General features: G+C 47.4%; 1 protein-coding gene and 1 pseudogene across 4 annotated transcripts in view; one reads left to right on the top strand and one right to left on the bottom strand.

Moving 5' to 3' along the window:
- The window catches only part of Slc28a1 (solute carrier family 28 member 1), a 57,323-nt gene extending 39,345 nt beyond the window's left edge, over window positions 1-17,978 (top strand). For 3 of the 4 annotated variants that reach the window (XM_021166871.3, XM_029480068.2, XM_021166872.3), the window contains exons 13-20: window positions 218-343; window positions 8,451-8,581; window positions 11,746-11,914; window positions 12,001-12,198; window positions 15,472-15,553; window positions 16,526-16,624; window positions 16,730-16,841; window positions 17,103-17,978. In XM_021166871.3, coding sequence (XP_021022530.1) covers window positions 218-343; window positions 8,451-8,581; window positions 11,746-11,914; window positions 12,001-12,198; window positions 15,472-15,553; window positions 16,526-16,624; window positions 16,730-16,841; window positions 17,103-17,175 — 990 coding nt within the window. In that variant the 3' untranslated portion in view covers window positions 17,176-17,978. The other variant, XM_029480069.2, reaches the window with a different exon arrangement.
- LOC110297839 (NADH dehydrogenase [ubiquinone] iron-sulfur protein 6, mitochondrial pseudogene) lies at window positions 8,844-9,230 on the bottom strand (annotated as a pseudogene).
- Window positions 17,979-20,653: the final 2,675 nt, after the last annotated feature.

The following is a 20,653-nucleotide window of genomic DNA, read 5'->3' as shown; positions in this document are numbered from 1 at the left end:
GTGGTGGTATGCAGGTCCTGTCACAGAGGCGGGAGGACAATGGGGCCCAGAGAGGCTCAGCTGACTAGGAACCTACCCTCTGTCTCCTCTGAGATTCTTCGTCAAGAACTGTGACCTGTCTCAAAAAAAACAAAACAAAACAAACAAACAAACAACCTGTGACCATCACCCAGCCGCCGCCGCGGCAGCTCACTGCTTGCCTTCTGACTCTTTGTAGACTGAAGCTCCGCTGCTGATCCGGCCCTATCTGGCAGATATGACACTCTCTGAAGTTCACGTTGTCATGACTGGAGGCTATGCTACTATTGCTGGCAGCCTCCTGGGCGCCTACATCTCCTTTGGGGTAGGTAGAACCTTTCTCTGCTGGGCTATGCCAAAGCCCTGAACCTGCCTTTCTGGAAGCCCCACATGCTCCTAGTCACAGCAGTCATGGGATGTCCCCTCTCTGTCTCAAAGCCCAGCTTTGCCTGAGCAAGGCAGGCTTGCTGGGCTAAACTACTTGGTTAGGCTTTTTTTTTTTTTTTTTTTTTAATGGTTTTAGAGTTTTATTGTAGAAAGGCGGGGGGTGGGGGGAGAAGGTAGAAGGAGAGAGAAACTGGCCATGGCCCCTTGAAGAGAGGGGGGAAGGGAGAGAGAGAAGGAGGGCTAAGAAAGGTGAGAGCTTAAAGAGAGCTGGTTAGACTTTTCAAATGGCCGCTGGGACAGATTCCCAGAACTCCCTTTACTAAGCTCTTATTATGTATCAGGCATTATGCTGGGTGCTTTAATATCCCCGTTTTATAGATAAGCAAATTGAGGCTCAGAGAATAAATTAATGGTTAAAGTCAGGATCTGAACCCAGATCTGACTCCAAAATGCATGCTTAGTTTTCCATAGGCTTTCCCTGGGGATATGCCCGCCTAAAGGATGTATATCATAATCCTCTCATGGGCCAATCCAGTATTACAAATTGGACCCTAAATTCACAATACAATAGCATAGGCAGAGAAAAAAATTTACTTGTGTGTGTGTGTGTATGTGTACACATTTTTCTTTTTCTTTTTCTTCTTGAAATTATTTATTTATTTTATGTATGTAAGTATACTGTAGCTGTCTTCAGACACACCAGAAGAAGGCATCAGATCCCATTACAGATGGTTGTGAGCCACCATGTGGTTGCTGGGAATTGAATTCAGGATCTCTGTTAGAGCAGTCAGTACTCTTTACTACTAAGTCATCTCTCCAGCTCCAATTTCAATTTTTAAAAAGAGCTGTAATCCTAGCACTTGGGAGGCATAGGCAGGAAGATCAGAAGTCCTTGGTCATTAACTATATATGTAGAACTGAAGGCTATTTTGCCTCAAAAATCAAAGAAAAAAACCCTAAACATAGGAAATTTGAAACCCCAAACTTTGTTGGTAAAATGGTTTCTTAATAGTGACATATTATACACACTACCTGCATATCTTAAGGTCTTTAAACATCTTAACTTTGCTCTGGGCCTTGTGATCTGTTTTAAAAATCATCCCATGTTCTTTCTAGACACATGAGCTTTGCAGACACCTCTAGTCATTAACTAGAACTTAAAAAGCAAGGATGTGCCGGGCGTAGTGGCACACGCCTTTAATCCCAGCACTTGGAAGGCAGAGACAGTCGGATTTCTGAGTTCGAGGCCAGCTTGGTCTACAAAGTAAGTTCCAGGACAGCCAGAGATATACAGAGAAACCCTGTCTCGAAAAAAAAAAAAAAAAAAAAAAAAACCTTTGATTCCAGCTCTTGGGAGGCAGAGGTTGGCAGATCTCTGAGTTTGAGGCCAGCCTGATCTACAGAGTGAGTTCTAGGACAGCCAGAGATATACAGAGAAACCCTGTCTTAAAAATACATACATACATACATACATATAATATATACTTGTCAGCACCTGTGATCTCAGTACTTCAGAAGCTGAGGTGGGAGGATCAAAAGTTCAAGGCCAACCATGGTCACATAGTGAAACCTCATTTAAAGCAAAATTAAAACAAAACAAAACAAAAACCCATGGATGTACAGCAGGGTATGCCCAGTAAACACACCAATAATAAAATCTGAAGTTGAAAATACCATCTCCATCTTAGGCAGGACACTGTCAGCACCAAGCTTCCTCTAGCCCTGTGGGCAGACCTAGCCACCAGCATCACAAGAAAGCATCCCACTGCATTTGGCCAGCCTGGGAAGGAGCATAATTCTGCAATTTCTGCAGAATGCCTATCACCTTATTCCCATCTTGATGTAGAAATTATTCGCTTAAGCCATTAAGTCAGAGACCATCCACACCGGAAGACCTTTGTCCGTTTTATAGCATCTGGCTCCTTCCTTCTCTTCAGTCTTGAGTCCAGGCCTGGCCCCGGAATGTTTTCCTCCAGCTGACAGCCTGTCTACCTCTTCTCTGTAGCCTATAGGATGTGCGACCACAGGGCCGCAGAGGGAAAGTCCCAGGCGACAGCCATAGCAGGGTCTGGGAAAGCACCTAACAGAGGGACCTTCCCCTCTACTTCTTCTGTCCCTGGCTGCAGAGAAGCTCTCTTCTGCCCCCTGCCTGTCCTTAGCTGTCACTGCCTGGCCTTCAGCCCTGTTCCTTCAACTGCCTTCCCAAGGAGCCTCCCAGATTCTTTTCCTTTGTTTTGTACAGCTGGCTTTTAAACTCAGGGCCCCATATATGCTAGGCAAGCCATTGAGCCACACTCTCAGTTCATGGCTTCTTTATTTCCAAAGCGTTTTTACTATATTGCTTGTGTATGAGCACAGGGGCACACGTGTCAGAAGCACGCTTGTGTGGGTAGGAGGGAGTCCGTTCTCTCCCTCCACCGTGGGTTCTGGGGATTGAACCAGGGCTTGTTATGACAAGTGCTTTTACCTACTGAGCCATCTCAATGGTCCCTTCAGTCCACAGATTTCTCTTTGTGGCTTAGCCTCTGACCCTTGGCTACATCCTTTCTATTGCAGGTATTTGGATAGTAGCAGGACCTGTCCAACACAGTAGCCATGAACTCCTGAGTACTTGAAACATGGGAAGTTTAAGATGAGGTGTCCAGTATTCTTTCTTCAGTGCTAAAGAGCAAACCCAGGGCCTTAATTCCAAATGCGAGGCAAGCCCTGTACCACTGAGCTAAGTACCCCCCCCTTTTTTTCTTAATGTCTAACTAAGCTACTTAGACTGCCCTTGAACTGGTGACCTCCTGCTTCTGCCTCCCAAATAGTCAGTGTTACAGACTTGTACCCCCGGCCTGGCTTTCTTTGTACTTTTAAACATGTGACTGCTGGCCACAGTAACCGGGTTGGTGCTTTTCTGGGTGGTGTTACATGCTATGTAGGCCCATCACCTGGGAGGTAGAAAAGAAGGACCACAAACTTGAGGTCACCATCAACTGCATAGCAACGTTGAGGTTAGCCTGGGCTACACAAGACTGAATCTAAAGAATGTAGCAGGAGTGAAATTACAGATATGGTCTTTGTTGAGTTTGTATTGGACAGTGCCAGCCTAGGTCTTCTCTTTTGTCACACAGCACCAAGTGTCACTTGACTGAATCATTTCATTATGACCTCCACATACATTTCCAATTATGCTGTTGTTCCAAAGGCTCTAGGATAGATACCAACTTTCTCTGCAAATCCAAACAAGCTGGTCTCTCAGTGCAGGGGTCTCTGAACCCAGGCTGGTCATGGTAACATTCAGGAGTTGGTCACTCATGTTTCCTATTGATTTGTCCCCAAGGGAAACAAGGATTTGCAAGATCCTGTACTCAGGATCAAAGCGACTCTGTTGCTTAGTTTCCACATCTGTAAAATGAACAGACGTACTGTTCACCTGGCCACAAAGGATAGATGAAAATGGTCAGAAAACACTTAGCATGGTGCTGAAAAGTGACCATATTAAGATCAGAAGGTGGGCAGTGGTGGTGCATTCCTTTAATCTCAGCACTCGGGAGGCAGAGGCAGGTGGATCTCTGAGTTTGAGGACAGCCTGGTCTACAGAGTGAGTTCCAGGGCAGCCAAGGCTATACAGAGAAATCTCGTCTTGAAGAACCAAAAACAAAACAAAACAAAACAAAAAAACAAACAACCCCCCCCCCAAACCAAAACAGACCAGAAATCTCTCCTTTGTTTCCTTTCCCACTAAATACCTTTCTGCAAGGTGGTGTGCTCATGTCCTATTTGTAGAGGGTGGAGGGAGGCCTGGGTGGCTGAGATGGAAGGCATTCCTGACTGCTTCTGGACGCAGGGCTGGGGGATGGTGTGGGATGAACCAGCACCAGCTTCACTGCCTGCACGCAGAAGTCCTGCATCTGTATCAAGAGCAGGAACAGCCACTGTGGGATTTGAGGCTGTGGCCATATGGCTCTGGAATGTGTGTCCCCCCTAAAATCCAAGCTTACAAGCCGGGTAAAGGAAGCTGAAGGAAGAGGTCAGGGTCTAGACTGGCAGATGGAGAAACCTCAGATTTCGGACGTGGCAGTGTCCACACTGGTGCTGAGCTGCCAGGGAGGAGACAACTGAAGCCCTGAAAGTTCCAAGAGGGCACCACCCCGACTGCCCTCCTCCAGGAGGGATCAGGGTGCTGGGCTTGCCATCTAGTGCTGGTGACAGGGAAGAGGAGTTGGGCCTCTTGATGGTTCGTTTGCATGGTATGCAAGTGAGCTTTCTGTTACTAGGACAAAGCACCCCAGAGAGAGTTGAAAAATGGAGATGTATTTTATTTATGATCATGACTTTAGAGGTTTCCACCCACTTTGCCCCATCTCTGTGGGCTTGTGTTGAGATGGATCATTGCAGAGACGGTGTGGTAGAATGGTTCTGTCCACCTCAGTCCACCTCAGGGCAGTCAGGGAGGCAGAGAGACAGAGAAGAAGAGTCTGGGTGTAAGATGTACAGGCATGCCCCAGTGACCTACTTCTCCCAGCCAGGTTTTCCTCACAGTCAGCGGGGATGGATTGACTCATTGGTGAATGCAGCTCCCTCCAGGCTCTGAGGCAGCTGAGGACCAAGCCTTTGTGAGGGACTTCATTTTCACACCCTAGGCAGTTTCTGCTTCTGAGTAAGGAGAAACAAGTGGGGTTTAGAAAAAGGAGGGTTTCAGAGCCTGAAGCTCCAGGCCTTCAGCTTCCCGGATTCTTGTCTGTTCCCTGAGAACAGATGCCCTCTGCCTTTATTAGCCTGAGCCCATGTAACCTCACCTCCTGTTCCCTCCCTACTCCCTCTTGAGGCAGGGGCCTCACTGTGTAGCTCTGAATAGCCTGGAATTCACTCTATACATTAGGCTGGTCTTAAACTCACAGAGATTCGCCTGCCTCTGCTGACACTAAAGGCATATGTCACCATATCCAGAGAAGGGCATCTGCCTCAAGCTGCCTGGTGTGGGGCAGGGAACTGAACTCAGGTCCTCTGCAAGACAGCAAGGATTCTTAACTATGACGGCATCTCTCCCTCCCCCATCTCCCCACCCTACCCTTTAAAAGCAGAGTCTCATGTTTCTAGGCTACTACATAACCAAGGATGCCCTTGAATGTCTGATCCTTCCACCCAGAGTGCTAGATTTACAGGACTGTACCCTCCTTCCCAGCTCACGTAGTAACTGGGACGGAACCCAGGGCTCCCTGCATGGTTAGACAAACACTCTGCCCGAGCTGCATCCCAGACCTTTCTACTTAAAATTTAAAAACTGCTATTGGCTTACTGCAAAATTTAAGGAGAAAAGATCTATTTTGCTTTTCTTTTTTTTTTTTTAAATAGTATAGAGTTATGGACCTATTGAAAGATATCAAAAAGCACCAAGAAAGAAAATCACTTCAAACCCAGCTCCCTGGAGACAACCAATGTGCTGATAGTCAGGGGCCCTTCCTGGGGACAGCCAGTGTGCTGACAGTCATGGGCCCTTCCTGGGGACAGCCAGTGTGCTGACAGTCAGGGGCCCTTTCTGGACATCTTCTGGGCGATTTGGTGTTTGTGTTCCCCATAGTTCCCCTGCTCTTCATGCAACTTTGTGGGCACTTTCCCACCTTCCTGCAGTACTCGGAGAAGCATCACTTTCCAGAGACCATTCTCAGGATGGCTTAGTGGGGGAGAGCGTCGGTTGCCCTTACAGAGAACCCACATTCTGTTCCCAGCACCCACATGGCAGCTCACAGTCATCTGTGACTCCCGTCTCAGGACATCTGAGGCTCTCTGCTTGCCTCCACAGGCACCAGGCTCACACGCTCCACGTGCATACGTGTAGCAAAACGCCCATTGACACAAAACAAATAAACAAATCCTTAAAAGGACAGGCTGTTTGCTCCTTGTTAGTTAGTTTCCTTGTTAGTTAGAGTCTGATTTCAGTGTGGAAGGACGGCTGTTCATCTATCTCTGGAGCAGTGAGACTGTGTGTTCTGGAAGTGTCCCTCCCCCTCAGAGCTGGTGGTGGTTTATGATCTTGCTGGAGGACTTGTCCAGTGTGATTTACAGAGCCAGACCCAGTGCCTCTGTGCTGTTGAAAGAGGCTGATTCCCTAATACAGGAGTGAGACAGGCTGCCTTGCAGTGGTGAGTTCCCCGTCCCTGTAGGTATTCAAAAATAGGATATAGGGTTATACTCCTTTACCGCACAGAAGCTACACAGAGGTGGGGATGGGCTAGCTGCTTCATCCATCCCAACTCTCAGTTCTTTTAGAGGAATTTTAATCCAGCAACATGGCTGCTCTGGCAGTGGATCACATCCAAAGACCTTCTAGGTCTGTGTGATCTGGCTGGAATGCAGACACACCTTTAAGTAGAGGAAGAGGCTACGTGACAGCAGTGCAGGGAGAGACGGGGTGGGGGAGGCGGTTTTACTGGGACACTTTCACAGAGACAGGTTGCAGGTGAAGGAAGACAGGGTGAGCCAGAGAATAAGAAGGAGCCAGACGGTTAGAACAGATTGTCAGAGTTAGTTTGAAACCAAGCAGAGCAGTTCAGTCCAAAGCTGAAAGAAGCTGCATTGAATCAGTCAGCTTGGAAGATTAGATTGTACCGAGGCTAGAAACTTCCAGGACCAGGTCTAGGGGTAGTTAGAACAGAGAAGGAAAGCCCCTGGGCTTAGCCCAAGTTGTATGTTCGTACAGCTTGGGTATGGCTCTCTTTCATCCCATCGTCTAAGGACCTCAAGACAACAGTTAAAAGTTCTGGAACGTTGTCTGAATCTGTCACAAACTCCTCAGCCAGAATAGGATTAGTGGTCAAAGAGAGACAGTCTGGGCAAGGAGGCGAACCCATGAAATCGAAGCCAAAGGCCGTGCTGGATTTTAATTCTTCTTCCTGTATTTTGAGCAGGTCATAGTTATTTTTCCGGGGCCACAGTTTTTTTGTGTGTAGATGGGGTAGTGCCACTTGCTTGGCCTACCTTGCAGAAGTATTGTTTTTTTTTTTGTTTTTTTTTTTTTGTTTTTTTTTTTTTTTTTTTCGAGACAGGGTTTCTCTGTATAGCTCTGGCTGTCCTGGAACTCACTTTGTAGACCAGGCTGGCCTCAAACTCAGAAATCCACCTGCCTCTGCCTCCCGAGTGCTGGGATTAAAGGCATGCGCCACCACGCCCGGCTAAGTATTGTTTTTTTAAGGAAGCAGTGACCACTCCTTTCTGTTGTTGTTTTTAATGTGTCTCTTATATGTGTGTATGTGTATATATATATACACACACACATATATATATGTATGTATATATGTGTGTATGTGTATCTTATATGTGTGTATATGTGTGTATCTTACATGTGTGTATATGTGTGTATATATGTATGTGTATATGTGTATCTTATATATGTGTATGTATGTGTGTATATATGTGTATCTTATATGTGTGTGTATATATGTATATGTGTGTATATATGTGTATCTTATATGTGTGTACATATGTGTATATATGTATGTGTATATGTGTATATTATATGTGTGTATATGTGTGATTATGTGTGTGTATGGAAGAGAACAGCCTGCAGGAGTCTGTTCTCTCTACCATGTCAGTTCCGGGGACTGAACTCAGATAGCAGCAAGCTCCTTTACCAGCCCAGCCATCTCATGGGACCTTGCAGAAGTACTAGGAGATTGTCTGAACATAAAAGGGATTATTAATGACCATACCAGATGTAGTATAGTGAAGTCATACTTATAAGAATGTATCATACACACAAATACGTGTCCCTCTGCCACCTCATTTCTTCTACCTGCCCCTTATAACCTCCCTATCATTGATTGATTGATTGATTGATTGATATTGTGAGACAGGGTCTCAGGCTGACCTTGATCTCACTGTGTGGCTGAGGAGATTCTTGAACTCCTGGTCCTCCTGTTTCCATGTCCTGAGTGTGGGGATTACAAGCATGCACCTCCGTGCCTGGTCACGTGGTTCTGGAGATCAAACCCAGGTTATGCACGCTAAGCAAGCTCTCCACGCTCACCAGCTGTGGCCCACCATCTCTGCTGTTCTTGCAGATTGACGCTTCCTCCTTAATTGCTGCCTCAGTCATGGCGGCCCCTTGTGCTTTGGCCCTCTCCAAGCTGGTCTACCCAGAGGTGGAGGAGTCCAAGTTCCGGAGTGAAGAAGGCGTGAAGCTGACGTATGGGTGAGTGCAGCAGGGGGCTTTCTGAGGGGCACTAGGGCCAGCCGTGGGGGCAGAGGTGTCGAAGAACAGCTCTATCCTTGACTCATTTCTGTCTTCTATGGGGCTTGGGTCTGTTCTCTTCTATCGCTTCCTAGGTGTTGCTTCACGTGTGAACACAAACTTTTTTTTTTTTTTTAAATCATGGTGGGAGCATCCTTTATTCAAAACAAGAGACAACATTCATAGAGCAGTGACCTCACACAGCACACCCAGCGTGGAGATGTTCCACAGGAGTTAGAGGACCAGGACACAGTCCACACTAGTGATAGTGCTGCTTGAACTGCAGGCCGCAGTAGCCACATGTCCCCGTTTTGGTTTCTTTGTCCAAGTTTATGTACACCTTAGGGTGGCCCAGGGCACCACCACCTCCATCACAGGCTATGATACGGTGGTCCACCTCATTCACAGGCTGTTGTGCTATCAAATCAATGGCAAAGTTCTCACTCACCTCTTTCTGACGATCTACAAAACGAATCCTCCTGTAGTCTTTTTCATCATACACCTGGCCGGTATGTGTGATCTTTTCCCCGCTCGGTGACACTCGAACCCCAAAACCCCGAGCAGCCCTGGGGAGAGTCAACAGCTGGCGGAAGGTCAGCACCACCGCCATCTTGCCGGTGAACACAAACTTTTTGAAAAAAGATTTATTCATGTATTTTATGTACATGAGTGCTCTGTCCTCATGCATGTAAGAAGAAGGGGTCAGATCCCATTATACATGGTTGTGAGCCACCTTGTGGTTGCTGGGAATTGAACTCAGGACCTTGGAAGAACACTCAAGTACTCCTAATCTCTGAGTCTTAACACATCCTTTTATACTTATTTATTTATTTAATGTGTATGAGGATTTGCCTGTGTGTATGTACCTACACCATGTGCTTGAGGAGGCCAGAAGAGAGTGTAGAGTTCCCTGGCACATGGATGGCTGTGAGCCTCCGTGTGGAAGCTTGGAATCGAACTTGGGTCCTCTGGAAGTGCAGCTAGTTACTCTTTTGTTTATTCTGTTTTTGTTCCTCAAGGCAGGGTTTCTCTGTGTCGCCCTGACTGTCCTGGAACTTGTTCTGTGGACTAGGCTGGTCTCAAACTCACAGAGATCTACTTGTCTCTGCCTCCCGAGTACTCGGATTAAAGACACGAGCCACTTCTCATGGCTGTGAGCCATTTCTCTAGCCTGAACACACCTGCTGAGGTGATTGATAGAGTTCAGTGGCAGCCTGATTACACAGCAAGGACAAGACCAACTTAGGCTGCATGGGGCGACTTGTGTCAACAGAGTAAAACTGCAGCAGAAATGACAAGCGCTGATTCCACTTTTTAGATCATAATCCGTTTCTGACCAGCAAGAGAAAGGGGGCTGGTCAGGGTTCACTAGAGTGGCTTAGCGCTTGGTGTGGCCTGGTGTTGCTCCTTGCCACCTTCTCTGCATTTCTGACTTGTGACCACCAGGTGGCAGCCTCACATTGGCAAGCGGAATGGTAGGTTCCTTTTTGGTTTTTTGAGACAGGGTTTCTCTGTGTTCCCTGGCTGTCCTGAAACTCGCTCTGTAGACCAGGCTGGCCTCGAACTCAGAAATCCCCCTGCCTCTGTCCCCAAGTGCTGGGATTAAAGGCGTGTGCCACCACTGCCTGGCTACATCCCTAATTTTTATTTTAGATTTTCTAGTAATGTGTGTGTGTGTGTGTGTGTGTGTGTGTGTGTGTGTGTGTGTGTATGTATGTATGTGTGTGTGTGTATGAGTGGTTTTGCCTGCATGTATGTAAGTATACTGAATGCATGTCTGGTACCCATGGAGATCAGAAGGCACCAGATCTCCCAGAACTAGAGTTAGAGACAATTGTAAGCTGCCAAGTCAGGGCTGGGAACTGAACCTGGGTCCTCTGCAAGCAGCAAGTGCTCTTAGCTGCTGAGCCATCTCTCCAGCCCCTAGATATCTTTTTTACTGCATTTTATTTATTGTGTGTGTAAGTGGAGGGGTGGTGGTGCATGTGTGACACGGCACGTGTTTGGAGGTTGCAGGACAAACACAGGGGCCCCATTTTCTTTCTGAGGGGGATGCTGATCACAGAGGTGAGAAACACACAGGTTTCTCTGCTGACCTTCAAGATAAGGTAGCAGTTGAGAGCTCAGTGCATCTTGAAAGCAAGCTGATCCCAACAGATCCTGGGAAAGCTCATTCTCTGTGCATTAGGCTTATGTTGTCAGCCTTAGCAGCATCTTCTTTTTTAAACATAGTCTACACAGTGACTTAGAACTCACTGTGTAGACCAGGCTGGCCTCAAACGTACAGAGATCTGCTGGCCCTCATGCCTGGCTTCTGGCCTGATTTTTAAAAATAAGAGAAACATATGCTCTCAATAAAATCTTTTGCTTAGTCCAATATATCAAAAATATCTCCATTTCAGCATGTGATCAATAAAAATAGTAAGAGTCCAGACATGGCAGCACAGGTCTTTAATCTCAGTATCTGGCAGACAGGTGGAGCTCGGAGTTTTAGGCCAGCCTGGTCTATATAATGAGTTCCAGGATAACCAGGAACCAAGACATATAGAGAGATCATGTCTCAAAAAAAAAAAAAATAATAAGTCTAGCCGGGCAGTGGTGGCACACACCTTTAATCCCTCCCAGCACTTGGGAGGCAGAGGCAGGCAGATTTCTGAGTTCAAGGCCAGCCTGGTCTACAAAGTGAGCTCTAGGACAGCCAGGACTATACAGAGAAACCCTGTCTCAAAAAGCCAAAAAATAAAAAAATAAAAAATAAATAAATCAAAACTAACATACCCCTCCCTCTCCCTCTCCTCAAATCCTCAAACTCTGAGGGGTATACTACATTTACAACACACCTTGGTTAGACCCAGCTTGATTCCAGTGGCCAGAGACACACTTAACTTCTATCTTGCAGCACAGCCTAAAAACCTGGGTGCTTTCTCATTCTTTGGCCAGGAGGCCCACCCTTCCCTCTCTCTTAAAGTCATTTACCTCCTTGTCTCAGAAAAAAAAAAAAAAAAAAAAAAACCTCCTTGGTTTTGAAACCCTCTGTTCAAGGTTCCCCTTTGAACGTATAAGGTGGGGACATTCACTGATCATAGGGACATGCTAGTAATGACACCTGTTGATCCCAATGGTAGAGATGCCCAGAACCTCGTGGAAGCAGCCAGTGCTGGGGCTGCCATCTCAGTGAAGGTCGTTGCCAACATTGCTGCCAATCTGATTGCCTTCCTGGCTGTGCTGGCCTTCATCAACGCTGCCCTCTCCTGGCTGGGGGACATGGTGGACATCCAGGGACTCAGCTTCCAGGTGTGGCTGTGGTGGAAGGGATGGTCTCAGGACATACCTGGAAGAGCCCTCCATCTCACCCAGTTCTCTTGCCTTTTTATCCTCAGCTCATCTGCTCCTACGTCCTGCGGCCCGTGGCCTTCTTGATGGGCGTGGCCTGGGAGGACTGTCCAGTAGTGGCTGAGCTGCTGGGCATCAAGCTGTTTCTGAATGAGTTTGTGGCCTATCAAGAGCTTTCCCAGTACAAGCAGCGACGCCTGGCAGGGGCTGAGGAGTGGCTTGGTGACAAGAAACAGTGGATCTCTGTGAGTGTCCCGATCAGCTCTTTGCCTCTATTTTGGAAAACAGGGGTTATTAACATTCATCCTAAAAACACTGCCATGAACAAAATTATGTAAGCCATGCAATTATAAAATTAACCTTTCTGAAAGAATACAGAGTCATAACCTAATGTTAGGAATTTTTTTTTTAAATGTCTATAATAATCTCGCTATCCTTAGACAACAGCAATTGCTTTTATCTCTTTTCTTCTTTTTCCTGTGTTGTTTTGGGGATATGGATTCATGTAGCCCAGGCTGGCCAAAGGTATATAGAAGAATGGCCTTGAACTCCTTCTGCGTCTGCCTTCCAAGTGCTGGGATTACAGGAGTGAGCCTTCATGGCCAGCTGTTTGTTCTAAGACAGAATTTACACAGTTGCTATCCATGTTACATTGTAGCCAGCTTCCCCCATCATTAGGGTGTATCTATTGAGCTTTTTATTTTCAATGCTTGAGATTGTACTAGGCCCTCATACACACCAAACACTGAGCTATACACCATTAGAAATTTACTTATCTTTTTGTTTGGCTGTTTATTTTGATTTTGGTTTTGGTTTAAAGAGAGAGGGTTTTTCTGGCCTGGAACTCCCTCTGTAGACTAGGCCAGCCTTTTACCTCCTGAATGCTAGGCTTAAACGCATTTGCTACCATGCCTAGCTTCAAAGTTCATGTTATCTTTAAAATATATAATAGTTATTTCAGTGTGTGTGTGTGTGTGTGTGTGTGTGTGTGTGTGTATGAGAGTATTAGGGTGTATATGCCTGTGTTTCTCTGTGTGTATGTATGCCCCTCTCTCCTCCCCCTATCCCCTCTCCCCTTCCCTCTCCCCTCCTCCCTCTTCTCTCTCTCTCTCTCTTTCTCTCTCTCTCTCTTTCTCTCTCTCTCTTTCTCTCTCTCTTTCTCTCTCTCCCCTCTCTCTCCCATATCACACGTATGGAAGCCAGAAGGCAATTTGTAGAAATTGACTGACCTTAAAATGTCATGCATAATGACAGCATTTCACCTGCTGAGCTATCTATCTATCTCACAGGCCCAAACTAGAGTGTCTACCATATTTTCCAGCATTGTGCTCTTGGGTCATCAGCTGAACTCCTTGTCTGGCTATGTGTATGACGATGTTGAAGTGAATATCTCAGTGTAGAACTTTCCCTGCTTCCTGGGTCATTTCTTCAGGAGCTTCCCGAGGTGTGGTTAAGCAGAACTCCATGCCGAGCCCTCCTGGAGCAACTTTCCTAACTGCTGTAGTAGTGCCTAAGTGCTGCCTCAGTGTGCCTCACTACAGTTACCCCCAGAAATAAAGCTGCACTGGAAGTCTGTATTTGAAGGCGTGTTGGGGGCTGAAGACGAAGCCCATTTGGCAGAATGTTTGAATGGCATGCACAGAGCTCTGGGTTTGATCCCCAGCACTGTACAAATTGTTAAGCCCAATCCTCAGTTAGCAGAGGCAGGAGGATCACAAGTTCAGGACCATACTTGGCTGCTTAGAGAGTACCAAGAGGGTTGGAAAGATGGCTCAGCAGTTTAGAGCACTGGTTGCTCTTCTAGAGGACCTAGGTTCAATCTCCAGCACCCACATGACAGCTCAGAACTCTCTATAACTCCAGCTCCGAGAGCTCTGATATCCTCATATAGATGCACATGCAGGCATAACATCAAAGCACATTAAAAAAAATGTGTTTAAAGAAAAAAATTCCAGAATTTTTTTCTTACCTTTAGAATGTTTCCAGTTTTGCTTTGAGACAAAGTCTCATTAAGTTACCCAGGCAAGCCTTCAGTTCACAGTCCTCCTACCTTCACCTAACTAGGAGTTCAAGGCCAGGCCACCAGGCCTAGATTATTTCTGTTATGGCTTTCTGTAATTTCCCCCTATTATTTCCTCTTCTTAATTTTGTTTGAAAGAATTTAATTTTTTTAAACAACAATTTTTATACCAAACCTTTCTCTCTGAAAGATTTCCCTTTTCCATTTCCTTCTTTCTAATCTTATAAAGTGGTTGTGTAAGTATCAAATTCCAGAAACAAAAACAAACAAACAAACAAAAATTCCAGAAACAATGAGATAAACTGGTAAGACCTTGAGCTTGAGCTGAGCTGGACAGGCCTGGATGCCGCCACCTCTGGCACAGCTGCCTTGTCTATGTGAGCTTCTGCCACTGGACTTTGTGAGCCTTAGCATATTTAGTCAACCCCCAAATGAGTAGGACACAACTACCTTGAAGCTATCGTGATTATCCTATGGTAGCCTATGGTTTTATGTTTAAAATACTTATTTTCTTCAGTGGTCTAAAGTTTACTTTATCTATGGTGTGAGGCATGAGCAGCAAGCAATTACTTTTTCAAAGTGTTCCATTTTTGTTTGTCTCTTTCTTTTTGGTTTTTCAAGACAGGGTTTCTCTGTGTAGCCCTGGCTGTCCTGGAACTCACTTTGTAGACCAGGCTGGCCTCGAACTCAGAAATCCTCCTGCCTCTGCCTCCCGAGTGCTGGGATTAAAGGCGTGCGCCACCACGCCCGGCTGTTTGTTTTATTTTTAAACTCCTAATAAGGAGAGGTTTGTATTCTTTTTGTTTAGACTTACTTACTTTATGTCTGAGTGCTCTATCTGCATGTACACGTACATGCCAGAAGAGGGCATCAGAGCCCATTATAGATGGTTGTGAGCCACCAGTGGTTGCTGAACTCAGGTTCTCTGGAAGAGCAGTCAGTGCTCTTAACCACTGAGCCTTCTCTCCAGCCCCTAAAGTACAGGTATTTGCAGAGACCAGAAAGAATCAAGAGACTGCAGACTATAGAGAACCAGCCTGAATCAGAACCCAAAAAGCTGGTAATTGGGCAGGGGATGTAGCTTAGCTGGTAGAGTGGCCTAGCATACATGAAGCCGCGGGTTCGATTTCCAGCCCTGCACAACTTGGGCACAGTACTGTAGATTACTGTCTGTAACTTCAGAGGTGGAAGCAGGAAGGTCAGGAGTTCGAGATCATTCTTGATATAATGAGCTCGAGGACAGACTAGGACGATTTGAAGTTCTGTCTCCAAAACACAAAACAAAAGGTGTGTCTTAAGGACACAGGCTGAAGGACAGCTGAGAGAGAGGCTTGTGTGTGGGGGTAGCGAAGTATGAGCTGACTTAGAGAGGGAGCATGTGGCCAGCAGAACTCTATCACAGGGGCTCCAAGATCAAGGCCATAAAGGAACTGAGTGAATGAAGGCCAGGGATGCTTCATGTCCTGGGGCGAGGCCTCCTTGTAATCTGCATTTTCAGGTCAGAGCAGAGATCCTGACGACGTATGCCCTCTGTGGATTCGCCAACTTCAGCTCCATCGGCATCATGCTGGGGGGCCTGAGTGAGTCCTGGGCTGGGCAGCTCCCAGGGGACAGGAGAACTCCAGGGGAGGGTGGGGAGGGTTGGTGGGACAATACGCAGAGTAAAGGGTGGAGGTCATAGGTAAATGGAGGACAGACACCCTCACTGCAGCCCCTTTCTGCTCCCTTCCCCGCTCCCTACATACACACACACACACACACACACACACACACACACACACACACACACTGTGAGTTTTCTGGCTTACCTCTGCTTCTCACTATGCTCTCCCAGCTGGCCAGGGAGAGGAAGGTCCCTTATGAACGTGGCTCTGCGTGCATGGGCACAGCAGCCTTTCAGGGTGCGGGGCCTGGTGTAGAGAGAAATGAGGTGATGGCCAGGAAGGGTCTTGGCCTGGACCTAGTCCTTGATTTGCCACACTGGGGACTCGTCTTCCTAGCTGGGCATAGGGACTTACATCTACAACCCCTTCATCCAGAAGAATGAAATAAGAGAATCCTGACTTCAAGCCAAGGCTGGGCTGTATGAGGCCTTGTCACAAACCAAACAATAGCACCCACTCCAAGGGCTGGGGTGTAGCTCAGTTGCTAGAGCCTGCTCTTCATGCTCAGAGTCCTGTGTTTTATCTCCAGTACCACATAGACTGGGCACAGTGGCTCATGCCTGAAATCTCAACATTTGGAGCATCTGGGAGCAGCAGGAAGATCAGGAATTTAAAGTCATTCTTGACTACATGGGAAGTTCAAGGCCAGCTTGGGCTATGTGAGACCCTGATGTGAGAGAGAGAGAGAGAGAGAGAGAGAGAGAGAGAGAGAGAGAGAGAGAACTTCTATCTTTCCTCTTTTCCTCTTGCTACAGTGGGTGGTGGTGAAGAGGACATAATTGGATGCTGGGCCAGAGAGCAAAGCCAGGAGGGCAGTGCCAGGGCTTCAGGAAATGGGCAAAGGGGTGGGTGGCTTCCTTGGCCCTAAGCTCTCTTGCACCCTGGCAGCCTCCATGGTCCCCCAGCGGAGGAGCGACTTCTCCCAGATTGTGCTGCGGGCACTGATCACAGGGGCCTTCGTGTCCCTGGTCAACGCTTGTGTGGCAGGTGAGTGCTGGTTCAGCGGCCTCAGAATTCTGACCCCTTGCTTTCTGCCCTGTCTCAGGCAGTACTGGCTCCCCAGCCAAGCCTCCAGATGTTTTCCTTCCACAGGGATCCTCTATGTGCCCCGGGGGGTCGAGGTGGACTGCATGTCTCTCCTGAACCAAACTGTCAGCAGCAGCAGCTTTGAGGTTTACCTGTGCTGTCGCCAAGTCTTCCAAAAGTGAGTGCCTGCCTGGGCTGTATGTGAGAGTCATAGAGCAAAAAACCCAAGGACCCTCTTGCTTTTGGCACTAGGAGCCAGGGTACCTGGGTAGGAATGTCATGGCTGTAGCAGCCTTGACCAAGAGAGGAAGAAATGAAGGCTTAAAGACAAAGGCTGGGGAGGAAAGGTAGACCAGAGATGTGGAGTGACTTTCCCAGGGCTGCACAGCCTATTCATTGCTATAGAAGCAGCCTGGATAGTGTGCTGCTTTCTTTTCAGCACCAGCTTGGAGTTCGGCCAAGAGGCACTGGACAACTGCTGTCGATTTTACAATCACACAGTCTGCACGTAGCTGGGACCAAACATCTTCCTAACCTCGAGGCTCATCCATCCCAGATAGGCCATGGGACTCACCATGACTTCCATCCCACAGCTGGGAAAGGGCGCTGCAGTGAATGACAGACGCCTCCCACCCTGGTCCCATTGCTGCTCCCCATGTCCTACCTCTCCAGTGTGGGTTCCCAGTGTCTGGTCGGCCCCCTCGCCCTCTGAGAGCCGACATTCTGGTTCTCTCTATTCCTCTTTCCTTGGGACCCTCATGTGCACCTTCCCAAAGTCTCCTCCCTGCTCCCTCCCAAGCACCGGACTTGCTGGATGCCCCCAGAAGCTGTCTCTAAAGACCTTCCTCGGCCCAGTCCCCAAGAGTGCTTTCCACACCAGTGTCCTGTGGGGCACCATCTCATTAGGTGTGATGTCAGAGTGGCCCAGGCTCCACTCTGACTCGGTAAAGTTAGATGGGAGCTCAGTGGGTTGGTTGGTGTTTTAGATAGGTCTCATGTAGCTCCTTCTGGCCTTGAGCTTACTCTGTAGCGGAGGTTACCCTATTCCTTGTTCCTCCCACTGTCACCCCTGAGCGCTGGGAGTACAGGTGCGCACCATCACACTGCGGCCATAAGGACTTCTTGTTTGGGCTGTCGAGAGATCTCAGTGGGTAAAGGCATCTGCTGCTAAGCTTGATGAGCTGACTCTGATGCCTGGACCCCCAAGGTGAAAAAGGGGAGCCATCTCTGCATGCTGTCCTCTGACTTCTACATATGTGCGTGGCACGTGCTCTGCCCCTCCCAACTAAAAATAAAGTATAACTTAAAACCTTTACTAATTGCGTGTACAGTGTGTACGTGAGTGCCATCAGGGAGGTGTGGAGACCAGAGAACGACTTTCAAGAGTTGGTCCCCTTCTACTTTATGTGGGTTCTGGGGAAGCTCTTTACCCGCTGAGCCAACTGCCTACCCAGGAGCTTTCTTTGTTGGTTTTTGCTGGTTTGTTTGTGAGGAGGTCTTACTATGTAGCCCTGGCTGGCCTGGAACTGTGTAGACCACACAGATCTGGACCTCTCAAAGTTCCTCTTGTCTGTCTGTTTCCTGAGTGCAGGGGTTAAGGGCATGCACCATGGTAGCTTTTTGGGAAAATGTTGCTTTTTGTTTGTAATTCTTTGTCTCTATAGTCTTTTTTTTTTTTTTTTTTTGTTTTTTCGAGACAGGGTTTCTCTGTGTAGCCCTGGCTGTCCTGGCACTCCAGGCTGGCCTCGAACTCAGAAATCCGCCTGCCTCTGCCTCCCGAGTGCTGGGATTAAAGGCGGGCGCCACCACGCCCGGCTCTCTATAGTCTTATATCTACTTTGTTTGTGGGTCCTTCCTGGGTTGTTCTTTTATGTCTCCTAACAATAACTTCTCTGGCTCGGCTCAGCTCAGCATCTCCTGGCTCAACTGTCACCAGCTGTCTTTTCTTCATAGTCAGCTTTCATGTGTCTCTTATTTTCACTCTTCAGAATCTCCTCTCCTCTCCTCTCCTCTCCTCTCCTCTCCTCTCCTCTCCTCTCCTCTCCTCTCCTCTCCTCTCCTCTCCTCTCCTCTCCTCCCCTCCCCTCCCCTCCCCTCCCCTCTCCTCTCCTCTCCTCTCCTCTCCTCTCCTCTCCTCTCCTCTCCTCTCCTCTCCTCTCCTCTCCTCTCCTCTCCTCCCCTCCCCTCCCCTCCCCTCCCCACCCCTCCCCTCATCTTCCCTCTCCTCTTCTCCCCCCTCCCTTTCACTGAAGAACATAGGATCATGTAAAGGGCCAGACACATAAACTATTTCATATGACAAACTGCCTCCCAGCTCCAAGAACTTCTCTCTCTCTCTCTCTCTCTCCTTTTAAAGATTTATTTTATTTATATGAGTACATTGTAGCTGTCTTTAGACACACCAGAAGAGGGCATCAGATCCCATTACAGATGGCTGTGAGCCACCATGTGGTTGCTGGGAATTGAACTTAGGATCTCTGGAAGAGCAGTCAGTGCTCTTAGCCGCTGAGCCATCTTTTCGTGACTGCAGCATCTTTTTGAAGGCTTCCTGGAATACATGTGGGCAAATATCTGAGTCACACTGCTTTATTCCCCCGACTGAGATACAAGCAAATGTTTGCACACGCGGGGATCAGGCTTGACTGATTAATGGTTTTCATTCAGTCTTTACAATACTCCTGTGAGGTTGGCACTGTTGTTGTCCATAGTTGAAAAATCAGAGGCCCAGAGAGGTTAAGTAACCTGCTCAAAGAAACAAAGCTAGAAAGAAAAGGCAGATTTAAGCCCAGGGCATTACATTCTGTAATCTGTGACATGTAACATCTCCACTAGGCTACTAGTGTTGGAGAACTCTGTTGCGTTTCTCTTTCCTGCCTCTTCTCCGGATATGTTTCTAGCCTGCGCTGGTTAGTTTTTGTCAACTTGATCTAAACGAGAGTCACATGGCAAGAGGGAACCTCAACAGAGGAATTGCCTTCATGGGCCCTTGGGCAAGTCTGTGGAGCATTCTTTTAATTGTTTATTATATGGAAGAGCCCTGTCCACTCTGGGTGGTTCCATCCCTAGGCAGGTGGTTCTGGGCTGTGTAGGAAAGCAGACTGAGCAAGCTGTGGAGAGCAAGTGGTCTTTGCTTCAGTTCCTCCCTCAGCTTCCCTGGGGGTAAGACCTATGATGGATATATGTGAGCCAAATAAACTCTTCCCAAGCTGATTTTAATCAGTTTTATCGCAACAACAAAAGGAAACTAAAGAAATTGGTATCACGGGAGGCAGAGGCAGGTGGATTTCTGAGTTCGAGGCCAGCCTGGTCTACAAAGTGAGTTCCAGGACAGCCAGGGCTATTCAGAGAAACCCTGTCTTGAAAAACCAAAAAAGGAAAAAAGAAAAAAAAAAGAAAAAGAAAAGAGAGAGAGAGAGAAACTGGTATCAGTGGGATTTTGTGAGATTTGGAAAGGACTGTGGAACTTTTTGGAACTTTGGGCTGAGAAAGCTTAGAACTTAAGTTATTCTTTGGGAACTTGGAGGACAAGAATGTTGAGAGAAATGCAGGTGATGGAGACCTAGCTTATGAAGATTCTGAGACTTTCAGGACTATTTATTTGATATTTTGAGTTAAGAGTCAATAAAAGAGGCTGGGTGTGTTGGCACACACCTTTAATCCCAGTACTCAAGAGGCAGAGGCAGGCAGATTTCTGAGTTTGAGGTCAGCCTGGTCTACAAAGTGAGTTCCAGGACAGCCAGGGCTACACAGAGAAACCCTGTCTCAATACCCGCCCCCCCCCAAAAAAAAGTCAATAAAAGTGAAACCTTGGGGACTGGAGAGACGGCTCAGCCGTTAAGAGCACTGACTGCTCTTCCAAAGGTCCTGAGTTCAATTCCCAGCAACCACATGGTGCCTCACAACCGTAATGAAATCTGATGCCCTCTTCTGGTGTGTCTGAAGTCAGCTACAGTGTACTTAAGATATATAAATAAATCTTTTTTTAAAAAA

The sequence above is a fragment of the Mus caroli genome, unplaced genomic scaffold, assembly GCF_978045245.1.
Source record: "Mus caroli unplaced genomic scaffold, Mus_caroli_1 scaffold_8, whole genome shotgun sequence".
Classification (NCBI taxonomy): Eukaryota; Metazoa; Chordata; class Mammalia; order Rodentia; family Muridae; genus Mus; species Mus caroli.
The sequence above is the reverse complement of the archived record's forward strand: the minus strand, read 5'-3'. Positions and strand labels throughout refer to the sequence as shown.